At 34.9% G+C, this 27231-nt stretch overlaps 1 protein-coding gene across 2 annotated transcripts in view; it reads right to left on the reverse strand.

Moving 5' to 3' along the window:
- The window catches only part of PHTF2 (putative homeodomain transcription factor 2), a 177745-nt gene that overhangs the window by 57154 nt on the left and 93360 nt on the right, over nt 1-27231 (reverse strand). For both annotated transcript variants that reach the window (XM_060107588.1, XM_060107587.1), the window contains 9 exons: nt 26631-26849; nt 17743-17871; nt 15833-16105; nt 15470-15601; nt 13168-13254; nt 7859-8014; nt 6482-6577; nt 4113-4238; nt 670-3446 (listed from right to left, as the gene is read on the reverse strand). In XM_060107588.1, the coding sequence (XP_059963571.1) occupies nt 3426-3446; nt 4113-4238; nt 6482-6577; nt 7859-8014; nt 13168-13254; nt 15470-15601; nt 15833-16105; nt 17743-17871; nt 26631-26849 (1239 nt within the window). In that variant the 3' untranslated portion in view covers nt 670-3425. The remainder of the gene's footprint in view (nt 1-669; nt 3447-4112; nt 4239-6481; nt 6578-7858; nt 8015-13167; nt 13255-15469; nt 15602-15832; nt 16106-17742; nt 17872-26630; nt 26850-27231) is intronic.

Below are 27231 nucleotides of genomic sequence, written 5' to 3' on the forward strand. Positions count from 1 at the left end.
CACCTTCGAAGGGAATAAAGGAGTGTGGGTTCTAGTTGTGGACCCTTAGGCAAGCTTTTTAACCTCTTTTGTGGCCTCAGTTTTTTTTATCTGGTAAAATGAGGACTTTGGACTAGGTGGTGTCTGGGTTGTATTTGACTCAAGTCGTCAGTCATTCTTTCATGCATTCAGTAAACAGACTGAGATCAGGCACTATTTTATGTGCTGGGAAAACAGTGGTGAATGTTGTTACATTCTCATGGAATTTACACTCTCTAAAATTCCTGATCTTAAGACAGTAATTCTCAAGGTGGTGAGGAATCATAGGTGGAACAAATTTTCAAAGTCACTTAGGGAATACTTTTTTGAAAGTATACCTATACCATATCCTAGATCCACAGCCTACTCCCCACAAAGTAAGCACCGTGGGGAGCCAGTGCTATTGATAAGCATTTGTGGTATCTTTCTTAAAGGCTTGGTAGAAAAAAGGTTGAGAATTAGTGTTCTAAGTGATACAGCAAATTAAAGAGATACAAGTCATATTGCTCTATTTGTAAGGGAGACTCATTAAGAGAGCCAATGCTAAGCTTAAAGTAAGTTGGAAAGTGCACTTGAATTCATAGTCCCTGATTAATTTAAGTCCTATGAACACTTGTACCAATCACATAACAGAAATGTTAGAATGCTTACCCATGTTATTATTGGCCATAATCTCTCGTGCTGAATTCACGTGCAAAATCACTTGATTAAAAACACCAATATCCTTCTGGCAATTAATTTTAATATCCCAGGCTACAGCCAGTTTTCTGTTTTTAAATACAAACAAACAAGCAAACAAACATTAATGATGTCATAGCATTTTGGTGATGAAAAGCCTGCACACATATTCTTCTTTCATGTTCTGAGAATCAACAAAAACTGAAATGCTGGAAAGTTTTTAAAAATGTATACCCACTCCTCTCAAATCTAACAGTTATACCTAAAGTTTATGCTACAGTAAATATAAAATTATCATAGACATGTGCATGACTTGAAAATTAGAAAAAAAGAAAGCACTTCTAGTTTAATACTGTCAGTCATAGAATGTTTTATTTTAAACTTGCTGTTCAAACTTTCAAATATGACACGTGTGGCAAAGAAACAACAGTTAACACACAACATCTGCCACAATTCTATCTTCGAACTGCCTTTTCTATATTATGTGATATGTTACAATTTCTTTCAATTTCTTACATTCATTGTACTCTTAAAGGCAGCAATGTCAATTTTTCTGCTTTGCAAACATTTCCATTAATGTTCTGAAATTACTTAAAATGACAACTTTTTCCTTTCAGTATTCTACTGCTGCCCACATTAGTGACATAATTCAACATATTAATACGTTGTTGAGAGGTACACTGTACTCAATAAATCAACTCCCAACTCTAAGTTAAAATGAACTTCGATCAAAAACAAGCATCTTCCTAAATCAGTTTACTCAGCTACTTTTCTCAAAAATATTTCCATTCTGAAATAAGTTTTTCTGTGAGATACAATAGTTTCATTTTTATTCCTAACAGAACTCATGCTGTACTTTTTTTTTTTTCAAAATATATTCGATATATTCTGTGCAAAATGTTAAGTTCTGTATAGGTATGTACCTTATTTTGAAAAAGTTTATAAAATATAATTCCTAGAAACAACCTCAACATTAGACAGTAGAGGAAGAAGAAACATATCAGACAAAGCCTAATTTTTCACAGGAGAAAATAAGTATGTTCTTAAAGCTCCAGTAATACATTCCTTGAAAAAACTCAGAATGCACTTTGGTCATTATTAAACATATTAGAACACAGGCAAATAAAACAAAATACTTTTGTTGTTTTCTACAGAAAGAAAATATGGCTGAATTGAGGCTGATCAAAAGGAATGGTGAGAGCAAAGTGATATTACGATATGGCTCTGTTCTCTACACATTCCTGACCTTAAGATGATGATTTGGGGATTAGAACTGCACCAATCAAATAAATAATTTACAATTAATTATTTTAAATTCCCAAAAACATGGTAAAAAATGTGAGGATATTCAACATGATACACCTTGCACCAAGAAAATTCTAGACTGTCTCAAATAAATTCTTTTAGAAACTAGATACCCAGTTTAAAAAAAAAAAAGTTTGCTAAAACATTTCATGTTTCACGTAACTCCTAAAATTTCTTGATTGTACAAACATAACAACTTAAAATCAAGGCCCAATGTAAGATACCATCATATTCGCCCTATTTACCTAACATGCCAACAGGATAAGTTCTCATTTGGAAACTTGGCAAATTATTTAGGGGGGAGGGGGTTAACTTTCTAGGTTAAAAGCGTCTAAAATAGCCCTTATATAATTGGGGGTTGAGGGGGAGATGTACCAGACTAAGTTTAGAAGGTAGAATTTGCAAGCTATAGGTATTTTTCCTGAAAATTCAGATACAGTTTTACAACTAACAATCAGAAGAATATTTAATTGGTTCTTAACCTTATTCTTAAGTTGTTCATTTGCGTGTGGTATGAATAGCATACACTATAGTGTACCATAGGGAGAAAATTATTTTACTTGAGTAAACTTAATGTACTTTAGTAATATCAATAGGCACTTCACTTGTGAGATGAGCATATACCTCACTCAAAAGGATACCATATCATGCCCTAGTACACTATAACATATCCCATATAAAGATACGCATTAAAAGTAACAATTTTAAAAAGTGCACATTTTGAGCATGCACAGTTGGAGCTGTGCAAACAGCCCAGTGTTTCAAATAAATACAATTATTACTAGTTAAGTTTTATCAAAATATCTTACAGTATGGTAACCATTTACAATTATTGCTCTATTAAGAGTTTTATCATCAAAGAGCACTTGTTGACCTGTTGTGTAATACCATATATATTAATACTGAAGGGTGCTTAAACTGCAGCTTAATCAATTTAGATCCTGGCATTGTTCCAAAATAATTCAAAAGAAACCCTGACTGGATCTTGATTTACTGAAGAAAATGCTTTAGGTGTTTAGCTGAGTCCAATGCTAGGCTATAAAGTTAAAGAAGTTTTCCTCAAGTAAGGCAAGTCACAGCATTGACGGAGAAACAGTGCTCAGCAATGGCTTCTCTTCTCACGATTTGTTATTTTGTCATTATTTACGAGCAATTACCAGGATCTCAAGTATCTGGATATCAGTTTTATCACCCTTTCAACAAGTAAGTACATCAAAGCTAAAAATAAAATATAAAGACTAAAATAAATGTAAAAAACAGTGAACAAAGTGAAATAAATATAAGAATTGCACAGGACAGTCTGATGTAAACACTTCAATTTCCCAGCTGAGACTCCTGAAGCAAAGAGTCAGCGACTGCTTTCAGGCAGCTTAGTTGGTACTCTTATTCTGGAAAAGAGGCTACATCTTCTTTTCTCTGAATTGTCATGATTTAATCTTCCAAAGCTAGTGAAAAAATAATAGAAATAGTGACTATTAGAGCCAGTTTTGATATTGCAACTTACTAAATTATATCGCATAATACTGTTTTTATCTAAATTTCATTCATAAACAAGTGTAGGTTCTACTATTTTAAATTCTTTTATCCTTTTATTTTCAAGAAGTCACCTTAAACAAACAAAAACGTGAAAATCAGATTTCTCTTGCTTTTTTTTACTAGGAAGTGGCAATATACATATACTACTTGTTAATATGAATATACTACACCTTACTCACTAGCAGCTTTGCACATGTTGGAGGATGTATGCATTGCTATATAGATAAATAATATAACTTATGGCCAAAAACAGAAATAGGGCTCTTTTTTTATCACCTAAATTAGATTCAGATTATAGATGAGTAAAAATAAATACTTCAACTTATCCTATACAAGAGTCCCATTTGTAATGAATACTGTTCCAAATTAGGAGTTCCATCTGTATTATAAACCAAGAATATTATCATTCTTTGAAATTAAATGTGAAATTACTTAATTAATATTTAATATTATACAATATAATCAAAATGACTCCCTAACTGTACATGTGAGATCTCAAGAGTGCTGGGGTAAAATAAATGTCACAAAAATGTAATACGGCACTAAGAAATTTAAAAATACCTGCAGGCTCTTACCTTTAAATTAAATCCAAGTAAGTCACTGATAACACCAGAAACAGCTGACAGGATGACAACCTGGGTGATGTTATAAAGCAGTGGATTCATTGTAAGCCCATATAATCTAAAGGGACTGTCCAATTCCTAGCAAAAGAGGAAAAAACCATGAGCCCAGATTCATTAAGAATTATCAGTTAAATTAATTCAGGACAATATGCAAAGAGAATTTTTAGAACACTGTTTCAAAAAACAGTTACAAATTATGATAGTTTTAGAAAGAATAAACTTGGTTGAACTTGAAATAAGTAAATATACTTTTAGGTTTTCTTAGGAGAAAATGACTTTCATATAAAAGAACTCTGGGGCTTCCCTGGTGGCGCAGTGGTTGGGGGTCCACCTGCCGATGCAGGGGACGCGGGTTCGTACCCCGGTCCGGGAGGATCCCGCGTGCCGCGGAGCGGCTGGGCCCGTGGGCCATGGCCGCTGGGCCTGCGCGTCCGGAGCCTGTGCTCCGCAACGGGAGAGGCCATAACAGTGAGAGAGAGGCCCGCGTACCCCCCCTACAAAAAAAAAAGAACTCTGTAACATAAATTTGTAACTCCAATTTCTGTCCTAAATGAATGACTAATAAAGTATCGATCTAGTAGGTACAAGGTTAAAGAATATTTTTTATTGTAAGAATAGAAACTGAAAGAGAACAATATCTTTTGCAGAAGATTTAGAAATTTAGTTAGCCAAATTTTCAGCCAATATTAATACATATAGTAAAAACTCCCCCTTGAGACAATTTTCAAATACATGGATTCATTAATTAATTGACTGATTCAAACTTTTAAAGTTCTATATGTGCCAGGCACTGTGCTAGACTCTGGGAAGTTAAGATTCAGTCCCCATGCTGAAGGACTTTGCAGTCTAATAGACATGCAGATAAATAATTCAACTACGAGAGCCCCACAAAAGAGATATGCATAAAAGGCAGAGGGCCATCGAGGAAGGTGCTCCTGAAACTTAGTGCATGGGGGGAAAGCGGGTATTCCCTAAGACACACGAGAACATGGCACCTTTGAATTACTACAGGTTGTGCATGGGAAGACGTACCTTACGTACTACTTAGGTAAAGGTCATTCTTTGGGCAAACTGTGCCTAAAGACTGGCACTAAAGGAATTTAACTGAGGGAGTAGTATATCAGATGTGCGTGTGAGAAATAGGGATTAGAGAGCAACGAGACCAGAAGGAGGAACGCCCTAAGAGCTCAGTGTCCCGAAAGCTCAAGTGAGATATGATGAGGGTCTGACTTAGAGCAGTACCGAGAGGGAAGAGGGGACGAATTGGAAGATTTTGAGAGGTTGAGTCAATGGGCCCAAGAATTTCTTGGCTGTGAAAAGTGAGAGAGAAGGCGCAACCTATATATTAAGTCCCAGGTTCTGACTAGAAGACTGTCGTGCTTTGTATTTTAGTTATTTTTATATTTCTTTCTACTTTGCAACTGAAGCTACTCACAAGTGTCATCTTTATAGCCTCCTCCCGTTTAGCATAGTGCCTACACTATCAAGATACTCAATATTTACTTATCAAAAAACCCACCCACCTCTTCTGAACTCTTTCAATGCCTTATACTGTGATGTGCAATCTATACCCACTTAATGCATTTTAAGACTGAAGAACTGACTGAAGAATTAACCATAGCATTGAGACACAACTAATTTCATACCATTCTATGAACACTTAAAAACAACTTTAAGAATTACATTCAATTTGTTACAGAAACTGAGATTCAAAAAAATATTTTCCTTTTAAGAAGAAAAAGCATTACTAACATTGCAAAGCAGTGATAAAGATACTTTATTAAATTACCTCCGAAGAGTTATTATTATGAGATCAGATATACTGAAATTATATTCTTTTTGATTGTTACCAAAATGCTTTGAAAATTTAAATATTTATTGGTGATACCTATTTATTATAATGATTATGTATAACTACTTTTTAAACCAACTCAGGCGAAGCAAGCAAAAGACTGCTCTGAGAAATACAAAATGAAAAAAATTTGCAAATTAACATCCCATCTTCTTTTTTAAAATCTATTTTAAGTTCCAGGATGCAAAAATTTCCAAAGATGCCAACCTCTACAATACTCTAAACATTATTAAGAGTCATAAAATTTCAAAAATGAATAAAATTTCAAAATGCACTGATTTGGATTACTTGGATTAGTTTTTCAATGAGAAATAAAATGTATACTGCATGAATGTGCTCAAAAATAATTTGGAAAACAATTTCGATAATCATGAAAACCAAACGCCAAGTAGGATCTACAAACAAAAAACTAAGATATAATGTTAGAGCAGCAGTTTCTACATCATGTCGTTTTCAATTTCATTTTTACCTTTAGCAGTTTAGTAGCCAGTTTTAAAACATTATTCACTAGTGTCAGTTCCTCCTTTTTGTTAGGTTTCTTCTCCATTTTCAAGTAGAGGTTTATCTTATTAAAAAGAATAAATAATTAAATATACTTAAAATTATAACAAATACTTTGTTTTTAAAAGGAATTTAGAGATATCTGCTAAAATAGTAGTAGCAGTTCTCTGGCTATTATTGAGATTATAGGTGATATTAATATTCTTCTTCATACTTAACCGTATATTCCGAATTTCCTACAGTGAACATATTATTTTACAATAAGAAAATAATAACTGTTATTTAAACTTTTCAAATGTAACTAAAAGCTGAAAGAAGGAAAATTGGATGTCATTATTTAAAATGCAAAACACCTTAGTCACAGAGTCAAATCAACCCTGAGAATAAATAATAACTGGAGGAAGTAAATCAATTGGTTTGTTTGCTACTTTCCCCTTTCCCTCTAATTGACTTGGTCTGACATGGTTACCAATTTTTAAAAATCAAACTATCCCTGACAAAATTACTCAACAAGTTCACCAGAAATAAGTTTGTTTAAATAGTTCCTATGAAATGGTAAGGAGAACGTTTAAACAAATTCATTCAAAATAAAGTTAAGCATCAAAATTACTATCCTTTATACTTTCTATTGAATGAAAGTTTATGCTTATTCAAATATGGCTCTGCTACACTGCAAAGCAAACATACACACTAATGGTTTAAAATCCATCATTTCTACAAAGGCTACTTGATTCTTATCAAATGAATATGCAACATAAAAACAGTAGATTAGACTTGAAGTCTGCATCAAGGCAGAAACACTGAAGAAAGGCTTGTGCCCTATCAAATTTCAAGTTTTGCTCTGTAACACAAATGGTCTTAATCTAATAACATAGGTTCCTGAAAATTTTAAAGTAAATATGGGACTTCCCTGGTGGTGCAGTAGATAAGAATCCGCCTGCTAATGCTGGGGACATGGGTTCGATCCCTGGTCCAGGAAGATCCCACATGCCGCGGAGCAACTAAGCCTGTGCGCCATGACTGCTGAGCCTGCGCTCTAGAGCCCGCGAGCCACAACCACTGAGCCCACGTGCCACAACTACTGAAGCCCGTGCGCCTAGAGCCTGTGTTCCGCAACAAGAGAAGCCACCGCAGTGAGAAGCCCGCACACCACAACGAAGAGTAGCCCCTGCTCACTGCAACTAGAGAAAGCCCACACGTGGCAATGAAAACCCAACACAGACAAAACTAATTAATTAATTAATTAATTAATTAATTAATTAAAAATGGAAGTAAATGTAAACATTTTAGTTTAATATGTAGACTATAGACATTAATTTAAAACATAATAAACATGCATTCTCACCTGTTCAGTAAGTAATATTGAGGTATTGCTATATTTTTTACTTGTTTCTGATCCAAGGGTAACAAATCTTAGGAGAAAAAGTGTTAACGAGATGCACCAGATTACCAGTTCCCAATTGTAGTGACAATCAAGGAAGATCTCATGTACATGAAGCAACTAAAAGTGTATGAAAAAGGCAATATGAAGAAACAATATGATTCAAACAATTTCTTTTTAAAATAAAATAACATTTTACTTCATACAGATAGATCATGGATATAGAATTACATTTTTAAAACATTCCACATTTATTAGGAAATATTTCAAGCACGTAAAAGGTATAATGTAATCAAAACCCATCTAGTTACTTTTGTCAAATCTTAATATTTTGCAATATTCTTTCAGATTTTTGAAAAATAGAAGATTAAAGATTCAGTTGAAGCCCCTTTAAACGTTTCATCATTCCCCTTCCTCCCCACCCCTCTGTAAGGGTAATGAATTTTGCATCTATCTTTTCCATGCAGTTTTTATAGTTTAGCTACATATTGATCCTTAAACTATGTTATTTTATACATATTTTAGAATTTATATAAATGCTATCACATTGCCCATATCATTCTTCAATTTGCTTTTTATTCTACTGGATCTTTGTTTTCAAAGATTATCCATTTATCCATGATACATTAAGCTCAAATTCATTCATTCTAACTCCTACAAAGGTATTACAGTAAAACAATCAACCACAGTGGATTGGCCTACTCTACCAATTAACATTTACTGTGTTGCCAATTTCCTTATTACAAACAGTGCTGCAATAAATATTCTCTTATGCATCTCGTCTCCTTGTGCACATATATAAGACTTTCTCGAGGAGTTAACATCTGGAGTAAAACTGCCGAGTCCTTGGATATTCACACATTCAACTTTAGTAGATATTATAAACTTGTCTCTGAAAACAGCTGTGCCAATTTATACTCTCAGCAGTGTATCAGTCTTCCCTTTGCCCTCATATTTGTCCACACTTGGTATTATTCAACTTCCTAGCACCTGCCAATCTGATGAGTATAAATTGTTCTCTTACTGTTTTTACTTTTCCTGATTACTTAGGGAGAATGAATATGTTTCATATGCTTATTAGTTACTGGGCTTCCTCTTCTGTAAGTTATCTTTTTATATTCTGTATCTAATTTTTTTGTTACATTGTCTGTTTTTTTTAATTGATTTGTATACGTTATATATTATGAATAACAAAGCTATTTAAATCATGTATTTTGCCAATCTCTCTTCCCAGACTCTCTTTTGTTGTTTATGGTGCCTTTTGTAGTACTTACAATTTTTAGGGAAGGGCAGGACAGAAGAAGAATATATGAGAGACTGCAGGTATCAGGCAAAAGTCTAAAATATTTACTGTCTGGCCCTTTACAGAGGACGTTTGCTGATCTCTGGCGTATAGGAAAAAAATTGATTCTTTTATGTTGATGTTATATCCATTTTTGTTGATCTCGAACTTCTAAAACATGTATATTTTTAATAATTTATCCATAAAGTTACTTGAATATTCTACACAATCATATAGTCTACAATGCTTTCTTTTCAAATCTTTATACAATTTCTTTCTTTTTCCTGTCTTCACTGGTTAGTACCCTCCATTAAAATGCTGTCTAGAAGTTATAGAGAGGGTACCCATCTCACTCCTGATTTTAAAGTAAATATCATATGTATAATGTTTGCTCCAGGTTTTGAAAGATATGCTTTTATCAAACTAAGAACAGTACTTTCCAGTCATTGTATGAATCTCCACTGAAATTTACCAATTTGTTTTCTGCATATATGTAGATGATCAGATGATTTCTCCTTCTTTAATCAATTAAAGGAGTTCAAACTAGATAAATGGCTTTTCTAAAGTTGAAAATCTTTGCATCCCAGGGATAGACTTGTCTTGGTCATGGCATATTTACTGTTATTAAATTGCTGGCTTCATCTTCCTAGTATCTTTGTATCTAAGTTAGCTCACTGATTCCTATTTTCATACTATCTGTCTAGTATTGGTAACAAGGTTATACTAAGTACATAAAATGAGTTGGGGGAATATTCCCTCTTTTTCTACTCTCTAGATCTTTTGTGTAGGATTAGGATTACTTGTTTATTCGAACATTTGGCAAAATTCATCTGTAAAAACCACATGGGTCTAGATGATTTTTGTTGCTAGCAGATTTTCAAACTATTGAATCAATACTGCTTTATGGTTATAGGTCTTCTCAGCTTTTCAGTTACTTTTTGAGTCAGTTTTAATTAATAAATTATGCATTTCTACAAAATAGTCCACTTAAGCTTTTAACGTCAATGACAAAAATAACTAATACCAGTATTCTTAAAAAAAATTCTCAATTTTAATACTGTGATTTTTCTTTTTAAAAATGTGTTATTTGTTGGGGGCTTCCCTGGTGGCACAGTGGTTGAGAGTCCGCCTGCCGATGCAGGGGACACAGGTTCGTGCCCTGGTCTGGGAAGATGCCACATGCTGCGGAGCGGCTGGGCCCGTGGGCCACAGCCGCTGAGCCTGCGCATCCAGAGCCTGTGCTCCGCAACGGGAGAGGCCAAAACAGTGAGAGGCCCGCGTACCACAAAAAAAAAAAAAAAAAAAAAAAAGTGTTATTTGTAAGTATGTTTTGAAATTTTCAAACGTATGGTTTTCTCATTGCTGTCATTGTTTTCCACTTTAACTGCACACACCTAGTGGTCTGTATGTTATCAGTTGAGAATCACTTTGTCGCCTAGTACATGAAAAAGTTTTACAAACTGTTCTGTGCCTGAAAAGAATATGTATTGTCCAATTACAGAACAAAATTTTTAACTATCTTGTTTAGATACATGTCTCCACTGTATTTTCGTCTGCTTAATCTATCAATTATGAAAGAAATGCATTAAATCTTCCCAAAGTGGTATTCTGTCAATTTCTCACCACAGTGCTATTGATTTTGACTGTATATAGGTATGTTTGAAGTTATGTGATCACATGCATACAAATTTGGAATTATTAGATCTTCCTGATGAATAATTCTCTAAATTTTTGTCAGGTTTCTCTTTAGTCCCAATAACGCTTCTTAGGTTACAGTCTCCTTCATCTGATATTAATGTAAGTTCACCAGCTTTCTCTTGGCTAGTATTTATCTGCAATATATTTTTCTATCTTTTTACATTCAAAACTTTTCAATGGTACTACGTTTCATGTGTCTTTTGTTGATAGCAATTGATAGATTGTATGTTCATTAGAGACAGAACTACTACAGGATGTACTTCAGGAACATGGGAATTAAACCTTGAAGAAAAGACTGAAATGCAATAAGCAATTGTGAGTAAAGAAATCAGTCTTTTTCCTTTTGGTTGCTTTTAGATTTTTCTCCCTGTTTTTGGTGTTCTGCAGTTTCTCTATAATGTGTCTAAGTGTTGATTTATTTTTATTGTGGCTTCTTGTTCTTGTTGTGCCTCCTAAACCTGAAAATTAATGTCTTCCACCAATTCAGAACAACTCTTAGCCATGACCTCTCCAAATATCGCTCTCCCTCTTCTTTCCATCTGAAATTCCTATTAGGTATATGTTGGATCTCCCAACTGTCTCAATCTCCTTTTCATACTTCCACCTCTTCATCTCTATTCTATATTCTGGGTAATTTCTTCCATCTCCCAGTTCACTAATTATCTTTGGCTGTCTTAAATCTGCTATTTATTCTGTTTGTTGTGGGTTTTTTTTTTTTTGTTTTTTTTGTGTGTGTGTGGTACGCGGGCTTCCCACTGCTGTGGCCTCTCCTGTTGCGGAGCACAGGCTCCGGATGCGCAGGCTCAGCGGCCATGGCACACGGACCCAGCCGCTCCGCGGCATGTGGGACCCTCCCAAACTGGGGCACGAACCCGCGCCCCCTGCATCAGCAGGAGGACTCTCAACCACTGCGCCACCAGGGAAGCCCTGTTGTGTTTTAATAATAATGTCAGTGACCATATTTTTTTTTACCTCTATGAAGATGCTTGGTTCTTTTTCAAATCTGTGTTTTCTTAGTGTTATATACATCGTCAATCATTTTAAACCAACCTTATAGTTTATCTGACCAGATCTGAAGTAGCTGGAGATATACTCCTGCTGTGTGTTAATCTGTTGACTCGCTCATGTTGGATTGTTTTTTCATGTGTTCTGAAACCTGAAGGGGCTTTATCTGTGGAAATCCTGTGAGGCCTAGGGTTGATGTCACATCTCCAAGACCAGTCTTGGTTTTGTTTCTTCCAGGTATCCAGGAGTCTAGGATTACTTTTTATATTAACTTCTTGACACAGGGGTTACAGGACAAGATCTGTAATGTGCATTTGAACCCTGAACCTGTGTGAAAGGCAGACCTACAGTTATATATTCTTAGGAGAGACTTTCCCTGCCTCCTTGCCAAAATCCAGGCAGAATCAGACAAGCTTCCTTATTATCTTTCTGTGCTGTTAGGCATACTGTTTTTCTTATTCCACATTTTCACTCAGACTATAGCCCTTTGAGGATTCTGGCCTTATAGTGTATGTATAAGGAGGTATGGCAGGTCAAGGCCTCATCTTCTTGTCCTCATATGGGCATAAAATCTCAAATCTCTCAGATACTAACACTGACAGTGTACCTCACCATAACATTAACACATATAATTAATTGCTCTTTTTCAATTTTATCTTCATTTTTGGCCCCTTACTGTCTTATAAACTCAGACATATATGTAATATGTATATAAAAAAGCTCACTTATGTATATTAAAAGGCTGTGTTTTTTCCCAGAATTGTATGATGTTCTAAAGCAGAAGAATTTTCAGGTAATCTAGTATGTCTTATTACTTGAAATGGAAGTTTAAATTTCATAGCATAGAATATATCCTGAGATATTTTTGTGCTTCCTGACGAATCTTGGTCAATGAGAATTCTTTTTCAGAGCATGAGGCAGTCAACTCACAGTGACAATTCAGATACAAAATAAAAGAATATTAAATGTGAAGAAAGCAGAGATCCATGGAAAATAGTCTGAAAATTTTCATAACTCTAACTTGTAAGTTTGTTTTGGGAAATAAAGATAACCAGGTGAATTGTAGACAAAAACTAATTATTATATGTTCAATCAATAGACACCTGAGAATAAGCTAGCTGCTGTTCATGACATAGATGAGTCATAGATGAGATGCATTTATTTATTCTACAGAAAAAAACCTGTAAAATGTCAATGTCAAATTACTTATTACTTTGATTGTTTATTATTAGAAAGTTGACTATTTATAGATCTGATTATCTAATTTCTACAGAACAAGTTAACTCACCTGGGCACAACAGATAAATACAACTGAGATAGTTAATAAGAAAGCAGATGAAACTATGACATCAACTGATCGCTGAGGACCTCGACGCTGGGGAAAAAAGGGAAAACACTTTTAAATATATTTACTAATTAGCAGCTAATTCCATGCTTTCAATTTAGGCATTGATCCATCACTGCACGTTGATCATAGCTTACAGCACTGAAAATATACTTAATTTGTGAGACGAATTTTAATTATAAAGTGTTACTATTTCCTAAGGATTTGCAACACAGTGAAAATGGTGAATATACAGCCTAGAATTCTTAGGTTAACTTCCAAATATTCCATTTTGTCAAACACTAATCATTTATTCAACATGTTTTTTTGAGCATCTGCTCAGAATGAAGCACAGTGCTAGGAGCTGGGAACACAGCAGAGAACAAAACAGACATGGACTCTATCATCACAGGAACTTGTTGGGAGTCAGACATCAAGCTCATAGTCACAGATGTACATATAAGTTGTGAGGAGTGCTACGAAGGAAAGGTGTACAATGCTTTGAGAAAACTGGTAGGGAGTTTGGTGTAAATATCACTTCCTTAGGGAGATCTTCCCAGGCCCATACTCCTAACTCCCAAAAAGATTATGTAGGCCTGGGAAGATCTCTCCAAGGAAGTGATATTTACACCAAACTAAGGTGCAGGAGCATGATGGCACATGGCAGTGTTGTTGGTAGAAGGAAGAGCATGTGCAAGAGTATAAAGATCACAGTGCATTCAAAGAATTGAAGCAGTGTAGTACGGCTGGAATGCAGGGAAGAAAGCGTTTCAAAACTAGACAAGAGGGACAGGCTATCCACAGGAGCTAGGTCATCAAGGGCATTATAAGCCCTGCTAAGATCTTGTTCTTCATCCTAAGATCAATGGAGAACCTTCAGAACGCTTTAAGAATATGTTCAAATATACATTTTTAAGACATCTCTGGTACCAAACTGAAGAAAATATTAGAAGGAGAAAATAGGAATGCTGTGAGGCCAGTTAAAAGGCAGCTGCAGTAGTCCAATGCAGAAGATGATGGGCGGCTGCAATTAGGGTGGTGGAAATGGGAAAAAAAAAAAAAAAAAGAAGTAAATGGATTCAAGATATATTTTGGAAGCAGAAAGGGTGGGAAATGGTGATAAACTGAATGTTGGAAATGCAAGAGAGGAAGTCAGTACTGAGGATAATTCCTAGGCCTGGAGTTATGTATTTCCCTCACTGAAGTGTAAGCTCCTAAGGGTAGGGATTTTTATCTCGTCAATAGTGAATGGAACATGGTTAACGTTAAATAAATGTTTATTGAATAAAATAATCAATGCATAAAAGAATGCAGTACCTACTTAGGGCTGATAATGAGGGGAAATTTTAGGTGGCTTCTCACTAAGACAGGGAACAAAGATCATATCTATCCTTCCAGAAGCGTCGAGGTGAGGAAAAAATAATCTACACCAATCTGTAGCATCTCCCAGTGGAGACTAACTTAGCTGAATTTAACAAGTTAAATAAATAAACAGAATAATGAATTTTTTAAATAGAAGTGTAGACAGTGCATATTTTTCTACTTATTTCCTTGTTACTTCAAAATGAAAAGCATTAAAGACCTAAGTATGTCAGAGGATAGTTGGCCTTTAGGTCAATTTTATTAAGACATGATTACTCCATACAAAATGAAATTCACTGCTAATGCAACAAATAATGCTTAGAAGAAGTGTTTTCCTAAAACTAATTCAGATGTTTCCCATTTCCCTCCTGAGTTTTTATATCTTAATTCCATAATTAGGAAAGTTATTTTAAAAGATTAAGGAAAAAGAATGGCATGAAAAGGATGGCTTAGAATTGCAAGCTAAAATTTCCAAATAGTAATAGGCCACTTCAGCGACTCACTGACAGATTTTTTTTTTAATTTTTTTTTTAAGCAGTGGGCTCCCTCTGCTGGCTTGTGATAATCATTCTAGGTAGAAATAAAATCTTTAACCTAGCTTTTGAATGAGTAGAAGTTGGTAAGATTTATGAACAAAGATAAATTTAGGACAATCTGATCTTGAATCATCCACCTAAAATGCATTTAAGCCTTTCAGACTTCAGATGTTTTACTGTAAAGAACCAGTTTAACATTTATTTTGAATTTCTGCACATGGATCAAAATGAACACTAAGTGTGGCCATATAGCACCATATGAGTACAAATCTGACTATAAATCTAGACATACATATATAATGACAAGGAAACTGGAACTATGAGAGGGAGCCAGCACGTTAAGAGTACTTTTATCACTACCATTCTACCTTAAGATAGGACCGGAGAGAGAGCCACATTTTTATATTCTGTACTTTCTTCAATCGGAAATGGGGAACCTCAGATTTTCGAGCCCTCCTTGCCGATGTTAAATGTCCAAAGAGTTTTGCAAAAAGTAATCGCTAAAAAAGATTAAAATAAAAATTAATTTTCAAGTAGATTACCATATAAAAACAAAAATCAACAAAATAAGGATTATTAAGATTTTATTTGGTTATGTATTATAAAAACAAAATAGGAAAATAATTAGCAGCTCAAAATGATTTAATGAAATTCTAAAATACTTCAGGAATACCTTGAATATTATGAAAACGATGAAATATTCTCTATTCAGAAGTCTATATTATACCCACCTGTTTATAAGTTCTTTCTGCTACACAGAGCAAAAAAAAGAAAATCCACACAAGAGACACACGAACCACAAAACTTATTATAACCATAGAAAGAACTATGACATCTTCATTAGAACCAAATGCAATCACATAAAGTTCTGAAGCAGAATGTGCTGTGAGTTGATCCAAGTCTGTAGCTTGGGAGAGTCGGAAAACAAATGGAGTTAAACCCAGGATTAGAGAGATTGCATTTCCAAAAATCTGGTATCCTATTCCTGGTATATGGCTGTTTACCTTTATAGAGAGAGAGGAAAAAAGAAAAAAAAAACAAAATAAATTCCTAATGAAGCATTATTTTATTTATAGCAATATGAAATAATTTTGTTAAAATATATTAGTTTTAATACATGAATAATGAAATTTAAATTTACTTAAAGTCTGTAAGTCATTATTTTTTCAGTTTTTAAAAACACTTCATTATCAGATCTCTAATTCACTAAGTAGATGCAAAAGGATTTACTAACGGGTCTTAACCGGGATCTTGAAAAAAAAATTCTATTTATCTCATTAAAAAGTTAGAAAGGGCTTCCCTGGTGGCGCAGTGATTGGGAGTCCGCCTGCCGATGCAGGGGACATGGGTTCATGCCCCGGTCTGGGAAGATCCCACGTGCCACGGAGCGGCTGGGCCCGTGAGCCATGGCCACGGAGCCTGTGCTCCGCGGCGATGAGGGGCCCGCGTACCGCAAAAAAAAAAAAAAAAAAAAAAGTTAGAAATACTTACAAATACTGCAATATTGAAAAGAATGAGGAGGTCTCATATACACTTAAATTCAGTTACAGAAAAAAATCTAGAATTATACTTACTCGATAAATTTATAATTTGTGTTTTTCTTCAGAGAGTTCAATATACAAATGGATATGTCCTTAAACTCTAAAACCATTTCCTTTTATATATATACACATATATATATTTTTTTCTGAAACCATTTCAGAAGAGAGACTATGCTAGAGGGGTAAAAATTAAATAAGAGGGGGGAAAACGGGCAGGGGAATTATAAAAAAAAGGAAGTTGGAAATTAAATAATGGGAAAATATAAAATTGGTAGGACTGGGAGGGATCTTAAATATCATCTAGCTACCTTTTTATCATGATATTACAGAGTATGTAAAAATTCCCAGATAGTTAAGGTAGAGAATATCAACTAGATTCAAGTCTTTAAGGACTCCTTGTCAATAGCTTTTCATAGCTCACACTGAGATACGTAATAGGATGTGAAGTAGATCAATTTCTGAAACCAGTTATTTTAATTCCTGTCCCACATAATGTGTGCACAAAAGTTCTAGTTAACAATACACAAGAAATTTAAAATTGCAACTTAAATCATGCTTAGTTGTCCAGAGGAATCAGGTAAAATTTAAAAAGTAGTAATGATCTAATAAGAGAAATAATAATAGAAACTGAAATTAAAATCCATAGTATTTGTACTCTATATTTCAAATAACTCAAGATTTTTACTAGTTGCATTACTTCCATATATTTAGGTAGGCAAGCATCAATACAAATTTTCCAGTTTTTTTTTAATGTTTTGGGTAGTAATAAATAAATGAACCATGATAAATGATACAGGAAAATAAGTTTTCAACAACACTTGTATACATCTAGCAGCTCCTAAATTTGACCCACTGAAAGCAAAAAAAAAAAATAACATAAAAGTAGAAAATTTTAGACTGTATCATCTCTTCTTAATCAGAATATGAAACACATTAAACGGTGAGAGTGATTTGGTAACAAATCACTGTTGAAATCACGGTTTAAATACAAATTAACTTTTTCAGGTTGAAGAAATGAGGTGAGTAGGTTATATAGTATTTCAGTAATCATATAATATATTAATAATCACTGTCTAAACAAATAAAATTTAAAAACTCACTCTGTTCATTATCATTCCACTGATTTCAAGTACAGACATGTCTGCTTTCTTGCAGTCATTGCCTTCCCATACAATAGCACTTATTTTTTCTAATCCCGGGTGGGAACTATGGAGCCAGGGTAAATGACTCTATAAAAAAAAAAAGAAATTGGTGAATATATTTACTGCATTTCATAAATAAGATATATATGTGTGTATATATCTGTATACACACCCAATTTTATCTACACTAAAAAACAGAAATTGGTGAATGCATCTACATTTTATTTATAGAACAAGTATATGTATCTGTACAAAGCTATATCATGTACAATTTCAATGACACGAAAATTCTATCTTAGGGCTTCCCTGGTGGCGCAGTGGTTGAGAGTCCGCCTGCCGATGCAGGGGACACGGGTTCATTCCCCGGTCCGGGAAGATCCCACATGCCGCGGAGTGGCTAGGGCCGTGAGCCATGGCCGCTGAGCCTGCGCGAGAAAAAAAAAAAATTCTATCTTAAAATCAGTTAGTGGGCTTCCCTGGTGGCGCAGTGGTTGAGAGTCCGCCTCCCAATGCAGGGGACACGGGTTCGTGCCCCGGTCCGGGAAGATCTCACATGCCGCAGAGCGGCTGGGCCCGTGAGCCATGGCTGCTGAGCCTGCGCATCCGGAGCCTGTGCTCCGCAACGGGAGTGGCCACAACAGTGATAGGCCCACGTACCGCAAAAAAAAAAAAAAAAAAAAAAAATCAGTTAGCATATACACTGAACAGATGGCATAAGAAATTACGTTTATAAAAATGCATAAATTAAGAACTTTCTGTAACATCTATTAGGCAACCTACTGTTCAAAAATACTCTAAAATTTGTCAGCAAAAGCACTTAGTTGTCAATCTGTCTACATAACTCTTAATATACAAGTGTTCAAAGACAAATGCACATTAAATTCATGTTACTAATTGTTCATACTACTGACTGTCCAACTTATGATCATTCAATACGGAAGAATATGATAGCTGAGATATGAACCTCTTTGAAGGACTAAACAGTGATATAATCTCATTCAGAAAGAGATACAAACTTACCCTTAATATTTGATTTAGTTACTTTTCTGATTTTTTAATCTAGCAATTCTCCAAAGGATCAATTTAACTTTTCCCCCCTTGGAGCAGATATTGCGAACTGAAGCACCTAGAGATAGAAGGACTCTCCCAACTAGAATAACGTCTCTCTCGAAGTTTCAAGGAATAGAAAAAGGTAAAAAGAAAAACTGAAAGCTTTAATACAAAAAAATCAGATACTTAAAGTTGGGGTTTTTTGTTTGTTTCAGATCTATAATTAAAAGAATAAAACTTCAAAATAGGATAGATGGGGGTTAAAGATGGCAACAAAATTAATAAAACACTAATATTTACATTATCAGATATTGATAGAAATAACACTAAAAGATGAGCCCCAGAATGGGATAAATTTGCTAAATTTGTTTTATTATATTACATTATTTCTAAGTTATTTTTATAATATATTTCATTGAAATAACTTCTAACAATGAACAGAAGAATCTACTTCAGAATATTCTTTGAGGTCAAAAACGTGATTGAAATATGGTAAAGATATGCTTCCGTAAACTTAAGGAAGATATTTTCCTCTAGGGGAAGTAAAGTTGCATTGACTCATTTCAGTTAAAGGTATAAAATAATAATACAATAATATGTAAGAAAATAGACATGGGAATTATTCTGACCTTGCACATTAATTTTCTTTATGAACAATTATATAGGCAAACCATAATGCCAGTAGTTATGCTACTGGCAAAGCTCTTTTACATTTAGTTATTTGGCTACTAAGAGGTTTTCACTAAAAATTTATCTGTTCCAAAGATATAGTATTTTAATATACATTAACCTTCACAGTATATATTTCACTACTGGAGAGCCTTAAGAGCTATGAAATACTAGTTATTAACTATCCATTTAATTCCTCAAATTACATTTTATAATTTTTCCCCAAACAAAATACTCTAGTTTGGGATAAAAATAACTTGCACCAAAATATATATCAAAATTTCCCTGGAACTTTAATAATTATGAAACATAATGGAACTAAAAAGCTAAGAACAAGTATGAAAAGCTGAATGGAAAGAGTGTTAAGCCACAGAGGTAACAGATTAAAACACCGATATACAGGCTTTTTTTTTTTTTTTAATTCTCAGTCTGTAACAGTGAATTACATGAAGCAAGACATACAATACCAAGAATGTACATCTAGAGACAGAAATAGGAAATCAAAAAGTTCTTCACTCTACTTCCGAAAGTACTCATTTTGCCCCAGTACCTTCTAACTAGCATTTGATAGCATTTTCCTATTTCCAGAAAGGCAAAAGGCAAGAGAGTACAGAGCAACTAGAAACTGGAGAATTTTAAAACAATTAATTAAAAGATACAGGGGCGCGTGTGTGTGTGAAATGTACTCAAAAATAGGGGATATAGGGATAGATGTATAAGTATAGCTGATTCACTTTGTTATAAAGCAGAAACTAACACACCATTGTAAAGCAATTATACTCCAATAAAGATGTTAAAACAATTTTTTAAATATTGTACAAATATGTACTGCCTTCAGTACATGAGACTTTTTTTAAAAGTTTTAAAGAAAACATCAGAGCAAATCGTTCCATTTTATAATTTTATGACATAGATTCTTCTTAGTTACGTTTTTCAAACTAAAATTTGGAACTCTTTCAATGGTTGCTCTTTATACTCATCAAAATCTCAACTGCTTTGCTCCCTGTTCATTCACAACTGCCTGGAAACCTTAACACTTTAAATGGCAGCATGTTTTATTTCAGATAAATTCACCATGACAATTGCTTTCCTGAAGTTTCCACCTGTGGGAACGGTAGCCATTAAAATATGGTTTTACCCACTGAAGAATTAATTTCACTTGAATGTGGCTTTATATTTTATTATATACTCAACCGTGACTACAGGAGAAAAATTTTCTCTTTTAGAAATGTTTCAGTAACTATTTACCAAGAAAATAAAACAAAACTACAAATTTGGTGACATACTGACTAGAACACACTGATTCAAATACTCAGTGCTTCTTCACACGAGGAGGAATTTTTCAGTCTTCATGGTAGGCAGAAAAGGGTCCTCCAAACCTAATATAGACCTTAGTCAAACAAGAAAAAAAGCAGGCAGCTTTTCATTAAAGGGAGCTAATTTCAGCTAAAACTGAAAATATGAGCTTATTTTTTAGGAGCCTGAGAATACAAAATGTGTGTATAATCAAGTATATAATCCAAAAGCAAAACCAAAGTAAACCTAGAATACTATAATTAATATGCAGAGTAGAACATTAAAAAATGTTTATTTTACCAAAAAACGAAACAGAGTAGGTGTGACAGATTTAGGACCAATTTATTCTGTAGAGCATTCATTCAAACAAATTTTTTAATCATTTAAGAAAGGCCTAATTGGCATGTTTTGAAAATTTTTGTTTCATTCATTCACTCAACTAATATTAAACACCTACTATGTACCAGGGACTGTGTGATACAACAAGGAGCAAAACAACACATGGTCTCTGCCTCTGTGCCACTTATGGGACTGCTGGGAAAATGGCTCACAGGCATTTTCCTAAACCTCAATTCCAGTTATTATCCTCTGTGACTTAGATAAATACACAGATGACTCATCCAACACCCTTTTCTCATGCATTGTTCATTGTGTTTTTCACTTCTTAAATTCCAGGGAGCTGCGGCTATTCCCATGGCCACACCCTGGACCCTGTCACCACACATTGCTCTACATCTGAAATGAGTCTCCAGCCACAACCTCTCATCTTACCAGGTCTCTCAAACCTTCACAATTCAAAACACACTCTTCCCTGAACATACCTATTCTTCAACCTATCAGTCCCTTCTTGGTTTCATTTCCTTCTCAATCTAACATGTCTAGATTTTTACCATATCCATTATTTCAACCAGCATATCATCCCCTCTCCTGTTCCTTGAATAGCAACTATTTAGCACCTACACTGTATGACTTTGGGTGCATTATTTAACTCTGAGCCTCCATTTTCTCATCTACGAAACAAAAAATAACCTACATTGTTATAGGTCATGTGGATTGTATGAGACAATGCATCTAGATTACTTTGCACAGTGGAAGATATATAATAAATGCTTATTAAATGTTTGCTACTATTATAATTATTACAACTATATTCCAGAGAATAGCATACAACTATGTAGAACGGGCAACTACAAATTCATAGTTTCAGATTCCAACTGGACCCTCAACCACGTGGCAGTGTGACTCTTTTTAATGTGTTACTTGGCTTGAACACAAGCAAACACAAACTCTCTCCCCACCATCTCCATTTCCCACAAATGAAAATGTCAAGCCTTCACCACCATCCACAAGCCCCTTATCCTATCATCTCACTTCTTTACTGTTAATAGACCACCTGGCCTCCTGCACATCAAAGAACAGAGATCATCAGGCAGTAACTCCCTCGTGGTCTTACCTGCTTCGTGCACTCTTCCTCCTCCTATTTCAGCAGAGGACGTGTTCCTCGACCTGCAGAATCATGCCTCCCCTCCAGAACCCTAATCATTCAACAACTTCTCCTGTACCTCTTCAATTCTTCCCTACTGTTTTTTCTCCTATGCACATAAGTGCTCAAGTATCTCACATCTTCACATTTAGGAGGTGGGGACCAAAACATTCCTTCAGTTTCTCCAACCTGTCAGGGCCATGCTTCTTAAACCTCATTCCTCATTTTCACCCCTCGGCCCTCTTAGCAAAGCTTCTTTCCCCTAAAAGTTTTCCTGAAGCTGAAGCCAAAATGAACGGATATATTTTTAAGAGAAACATTTCAATCAGATCGAGAATAATAATACTTGGCTTTATCATATATTTATTTTACCCCCATTTGCTCCAGGTATTTTAATTTACAAAAATTACAGGCAATATTGAAACTTACTTTGTACCCTTCCCTGCTCTCATTCCCTTTTTAATTCCCCAGATCTATTATCCTAAATTTGGTGTTCATTATTCCCCTGCATGTTTTTATATGCTTACTGCATATGCTTTTATTCATAAACAATATATAACCTTGCATGTTTTAAAACTTCATTATAAATGGTATATTGTACGTATAATTCTGCAACTTGCTTTTTTTATTCAAAGTTATATTCACAAGATTTATTCTTTTTGATATATGTAACTGAGTTCATTCAATTTCAATGCTGTATATTGTTTTATCATATGCCATGATTTATTAATTCCACTATTGATGGCTATTGCATTATTTTCCATCTTTCACTATCATATACAATGCAATGAACGTTTTTCAATATGTCTCCTTGTGCCCATCTTCTAAAGTATCCTTGGAGTGAGAAGAGTCTTATAGTATGTAGACCTTCAATTTTATTATAAAGTAACAAAGTGCTCTCCAAAGTAGTTGTGCAGATTTATATTAACATCAGCTTTCAATAAGAGCATTAAAAAATTCTTTTCTTAAAATAGTGAAAAACAAACCAGTATTTTTTGCAAGGAATGGAAATTCCAGCTAGCTCAAATAAAGGTAGTGATTGGATGATGGTGTTTCTCATCAGAAACATTTTGTGGTGTCCAAGGAAAACTTAACTCTAACTAGGACTTAGGACAGAGGAATCAACGGCCCTGGGGACCCTCTGTGCCTTGTAGACTTTCAGTCAATTAGTCTGCCATTAATATGCCTCAGCTGAACCCCATGTGTCTGTTCCTCTTCTACTGAACTTTAGTTACGTGTTTGTGTACAGACACACGTGTTACAATCTCATTACACATACTCTCTCACAACCCTTTTTCTGATAACAAGAATAGAATTCTTTTTATTCCTTGGAAGGAGGAAGCAGAGATAAAGACAGAACTGTTCAACACTGAGTCTTCAGTAGAACTGACTAAAAATAAGATGTTTGATATGAGAATATTTTTTCCTAAAAATGTGCCAAGTAGTAGCATTTCAAATTTGGGTTGGTGTGAGGTGAAACAGAAGTAGTACTTGCCTGGAGATTAGCCAGAGCAGGGGACCATGAATACACAAACCCGGAGAAAATAACAGATGTTATGCAGCAAGCTTTGGGCTTTGGGAGAGTTTAAGTCAAGTTTTCCTAAATCTGATTAGCACTAGCCCAGATGGAGGGAGCCAGGTTCCCTCTTCTGGGCTCTGCACTTCAGAGGCGGTGCGCCTCCCTGTGAAGTAAGGAGTTTGCAGAGTTGGGGATATGCATATCTGGAACCCATACCCTTCTGGATCCATGGGACCTAGAATCCCCTATCCTACTGGTCCCAAGCTGCCTTCCTAGATCTGCACAGGCCTCTTGCCCAGGTCCCTCTGGAGAGGGACCCCACCAGTGTGTATATATCTGGGCCAGAGGAGTGGCCAAGGAATTTGGTTTGGAAGGATGTGGAAGGAAGTTGGGTGTTGGACCCTAGGATGTCCATATTCACACGTGAGCCCCTCCTGATGCTGGATGAAGCCTGGGATGAAAAGACAAAAGGCTTAATCCAAAAGCCTCCATTGGTACTTTTACCCTAGTACCTGAAAATCTGAGAAGAAAGCTTATCTATGAAGGACAGTGTGGCCCGAGCTGACATTCCATGTAGTATAATTTGAGAGGCATCGCAAAACCCTGCTTATAATACAAGGTATGCCTTGCGTAAACCTGTCCTGAGAATTAACCATGAACCTCCTCCCTGACTAATATAGTAATGAAGCAGTGAGAAAAAATCATCTACAATTTTAATTTTCAAAAGCTCATTATGCATTATGATCTTGTAAGAAAAATATTTCATACGCAGCCACCGGTAAAGTGAAAGAGGCTAAAGGCTTGGTTCTCATACGAGGCAATAATTTCTCCATGTGGAATGCTAGCAATGTTCTTTCTTCGGAAAGTTTACAGAGCTTATATCCTGCCTGTTCTCCTTTAATAAAGAAACATTAAATATTTTTAAGTAAACTTTCTTTAATGAGCTAGAAAAAAATTCTTTTCTTACTTAAAGTAACAAGTATTTTTTTCCTATAATTTCTTCTAAATATTTTAAAGTTTTATTTCTTCACACTTAGGAACTATCTGGAATAAATTTTTGTCTTTGGATAATTATTTGACCCACAACCATATACTGAACAGTCCACCCTTTTCCTACTGATTTGTAATGTCACTTATGTCATACATTAGGGATCCATACAAACAGGTATCTATTTCTGGGTTTTCTATTCTGTCCCATTGGTCTATCTGTTTACACACTGAGGCTGTCTGGCCTGCTATAACAAAGTACCACAGACTAAACGGCTTACAGACAACAGAAATCTGTTTCTCGCAGTTCTGGAGGATGGGAAGTCCAAGATCAAGATGCTGGCATATTTGGTGTCTGGTGAGATCTCACTTCCTGGTTCACAGACTACTCTCTTTTTGTTGTAACCTCACATGACGAAAGGGAAAAGGGAGCTCTCTAAGGTACCTCTTTTACAGGGGCAGTAATCCTATTCATGAGGGCTCTACCCTCATGATCTAATCACTTCCCAAAGGCCCCATCTCCAAATACTATCACATTGGGGATTAAGCTTTGACATATCAATTTGGGGGGGACATAATATTCAGTCTATAGCGTACAGCTGTACCATACCATCTTAATTACTACACCTTTAAAGTAAATTTTTATACTCAGTAAGAAAAGTCCTCTGTTCTTCAAATTTATTTTTGCTATTCTTGACATTTTGCTCTTGAATGTGGACTTTAAATCAGTCTAAGTTCAACTAAAACACAAACAAACATACATGCTGGTAGGATTTTGATAGAAAAAGCAGTGATAATGGGTATCTCTTTCTTGTTCCTGACGTTAATAAAAATGATCCTAAAATTTCATCATGAAGTATGACAGGTTTTTAGAAGGTTCTTTGACCGTTACCTTTTATCAGATTAAGGAAGTTTCCTTCCATCTCTAGTTGTCTAAGAGTTTACTTGTTGGTTTTATTATTAAGATTTGATGAGAAGTTGGATAAGAGAGAGAAGAAGGTAAGGAAGAGTAACCCCCAGGTTTCTGAACTGGCGAGTGAGTGGATGGAGATGTCATTCATAAGAAAAACAGATTTATGAAGGAAGACGAAGTATTTGGTAAATGTGAAGTACTGGTGGGACATTCAAATGAAGATATCCTATAGACCTGTGCTGTCCAATATGGTATCCTACTCACATGTGGCTAGTGATTACTTGAAATGTGGCTAGTCCAAATGCTGTTAAGTGTTCACAACAGATATTGAAGAAAGTATTAAAAAATGTAACATATTTCATTACTATTTCTCATACTAGTTATAAGTTGAAATGATAATATTTTGAATATATTGGGTTAAACAAAACATACTTAAATTAATTCCACCTTTTTAAATGTTTTTAAATGAGACTACCAGGAAATTTTAAATTACGTATGTAACTCTCATTAAACTTCTGTTGGATAGCATTACTATAGGCACTTGGAGATACAAATCTGATACTCATGAGATGTGAATTTGTGAATTATAATCTTATAGGTGGAGTTAAGGCCACAGGTATAGATGAAACTGACCGTGAGGTATGCTGAGTGAGAAAAGGACTAATGCATCTAAAGTACAATTTGACTTACAAAACTCTATTAACTGACAATTTCTCAGGAATATATGTTTGCAAGGTGAGTGACACAATCATTATACAAATACTGAGATTCTATGTTCCAGTGAAGCCAGACCGCAGCTCACATGAAAATAAAAATAATATAGGAACATTATTTTAATTGTAAGTTTTTTCTTCACCTCTGTAAAATCTGTACTTACATTCAAAGGAGCTGGACTTACAGCCCCACATAATCCAACACTGTAAACCAACCTGATGAAAAGGGTCGTCTCTATATTCTTTTTTCACACATGGATTAATTTGAGGATTTTCCACATCTGTCTCACTGGTACAAGATGATCGGCATTCTGCACAATGTAACAAGTCTTCCCATAATACATCTTCTGTTTCAGATTCTGGCCTTGTGCTCTCAGAATCCTGTCTGGAACTTGAACAGCGAGAGCTGCAACTAGTACCCGATTTAGGGGCATCCTGAAATCAAGATATTCTTTGACATTAATACAATTTATGTACCCTTTCCAACTCAAAGGATTCTATCAGAAATATATATTGCTACTTTTTGCTAAAACAACACACACACTGTCAAATGACAGTGAAATAAATAGCAAAGCATTAAAATACATAATATTTTTTAAGGAGAAACAAAATTTCCTCATATCAAAATTTGATTTCACATCTCAGCTCAAGTGTTATTTTGCAGGCAAAAGTTGTGCCTGTTTTCTCTTAAAGTTTATACAAAGTTCAGAATTCAGAGACTAGCCTAAATCCATATGGACTGCATAGTCAGTGAATGTTAACCCACTTTAATTGATGTGTTTAATGGAGTTCTTTTCTTAGTTTTTTTTTTTTAGCA

Source organism: Mesoplodon densirostris, chromosome 9 (assembly GCF_025265405.1).
Source record: "Mesoplodon densirostris isolate mMesDen1 chromosome 9, mMesDen1 primary haplotype, whole genome shotgun sequence".
Lineage (NCBI taxonomy): Eukaryota > Metazoa > Chordata > Mammalia > Artiodactyla > Ziphiidae > Mesoplodon > Mesoplodon densirostris.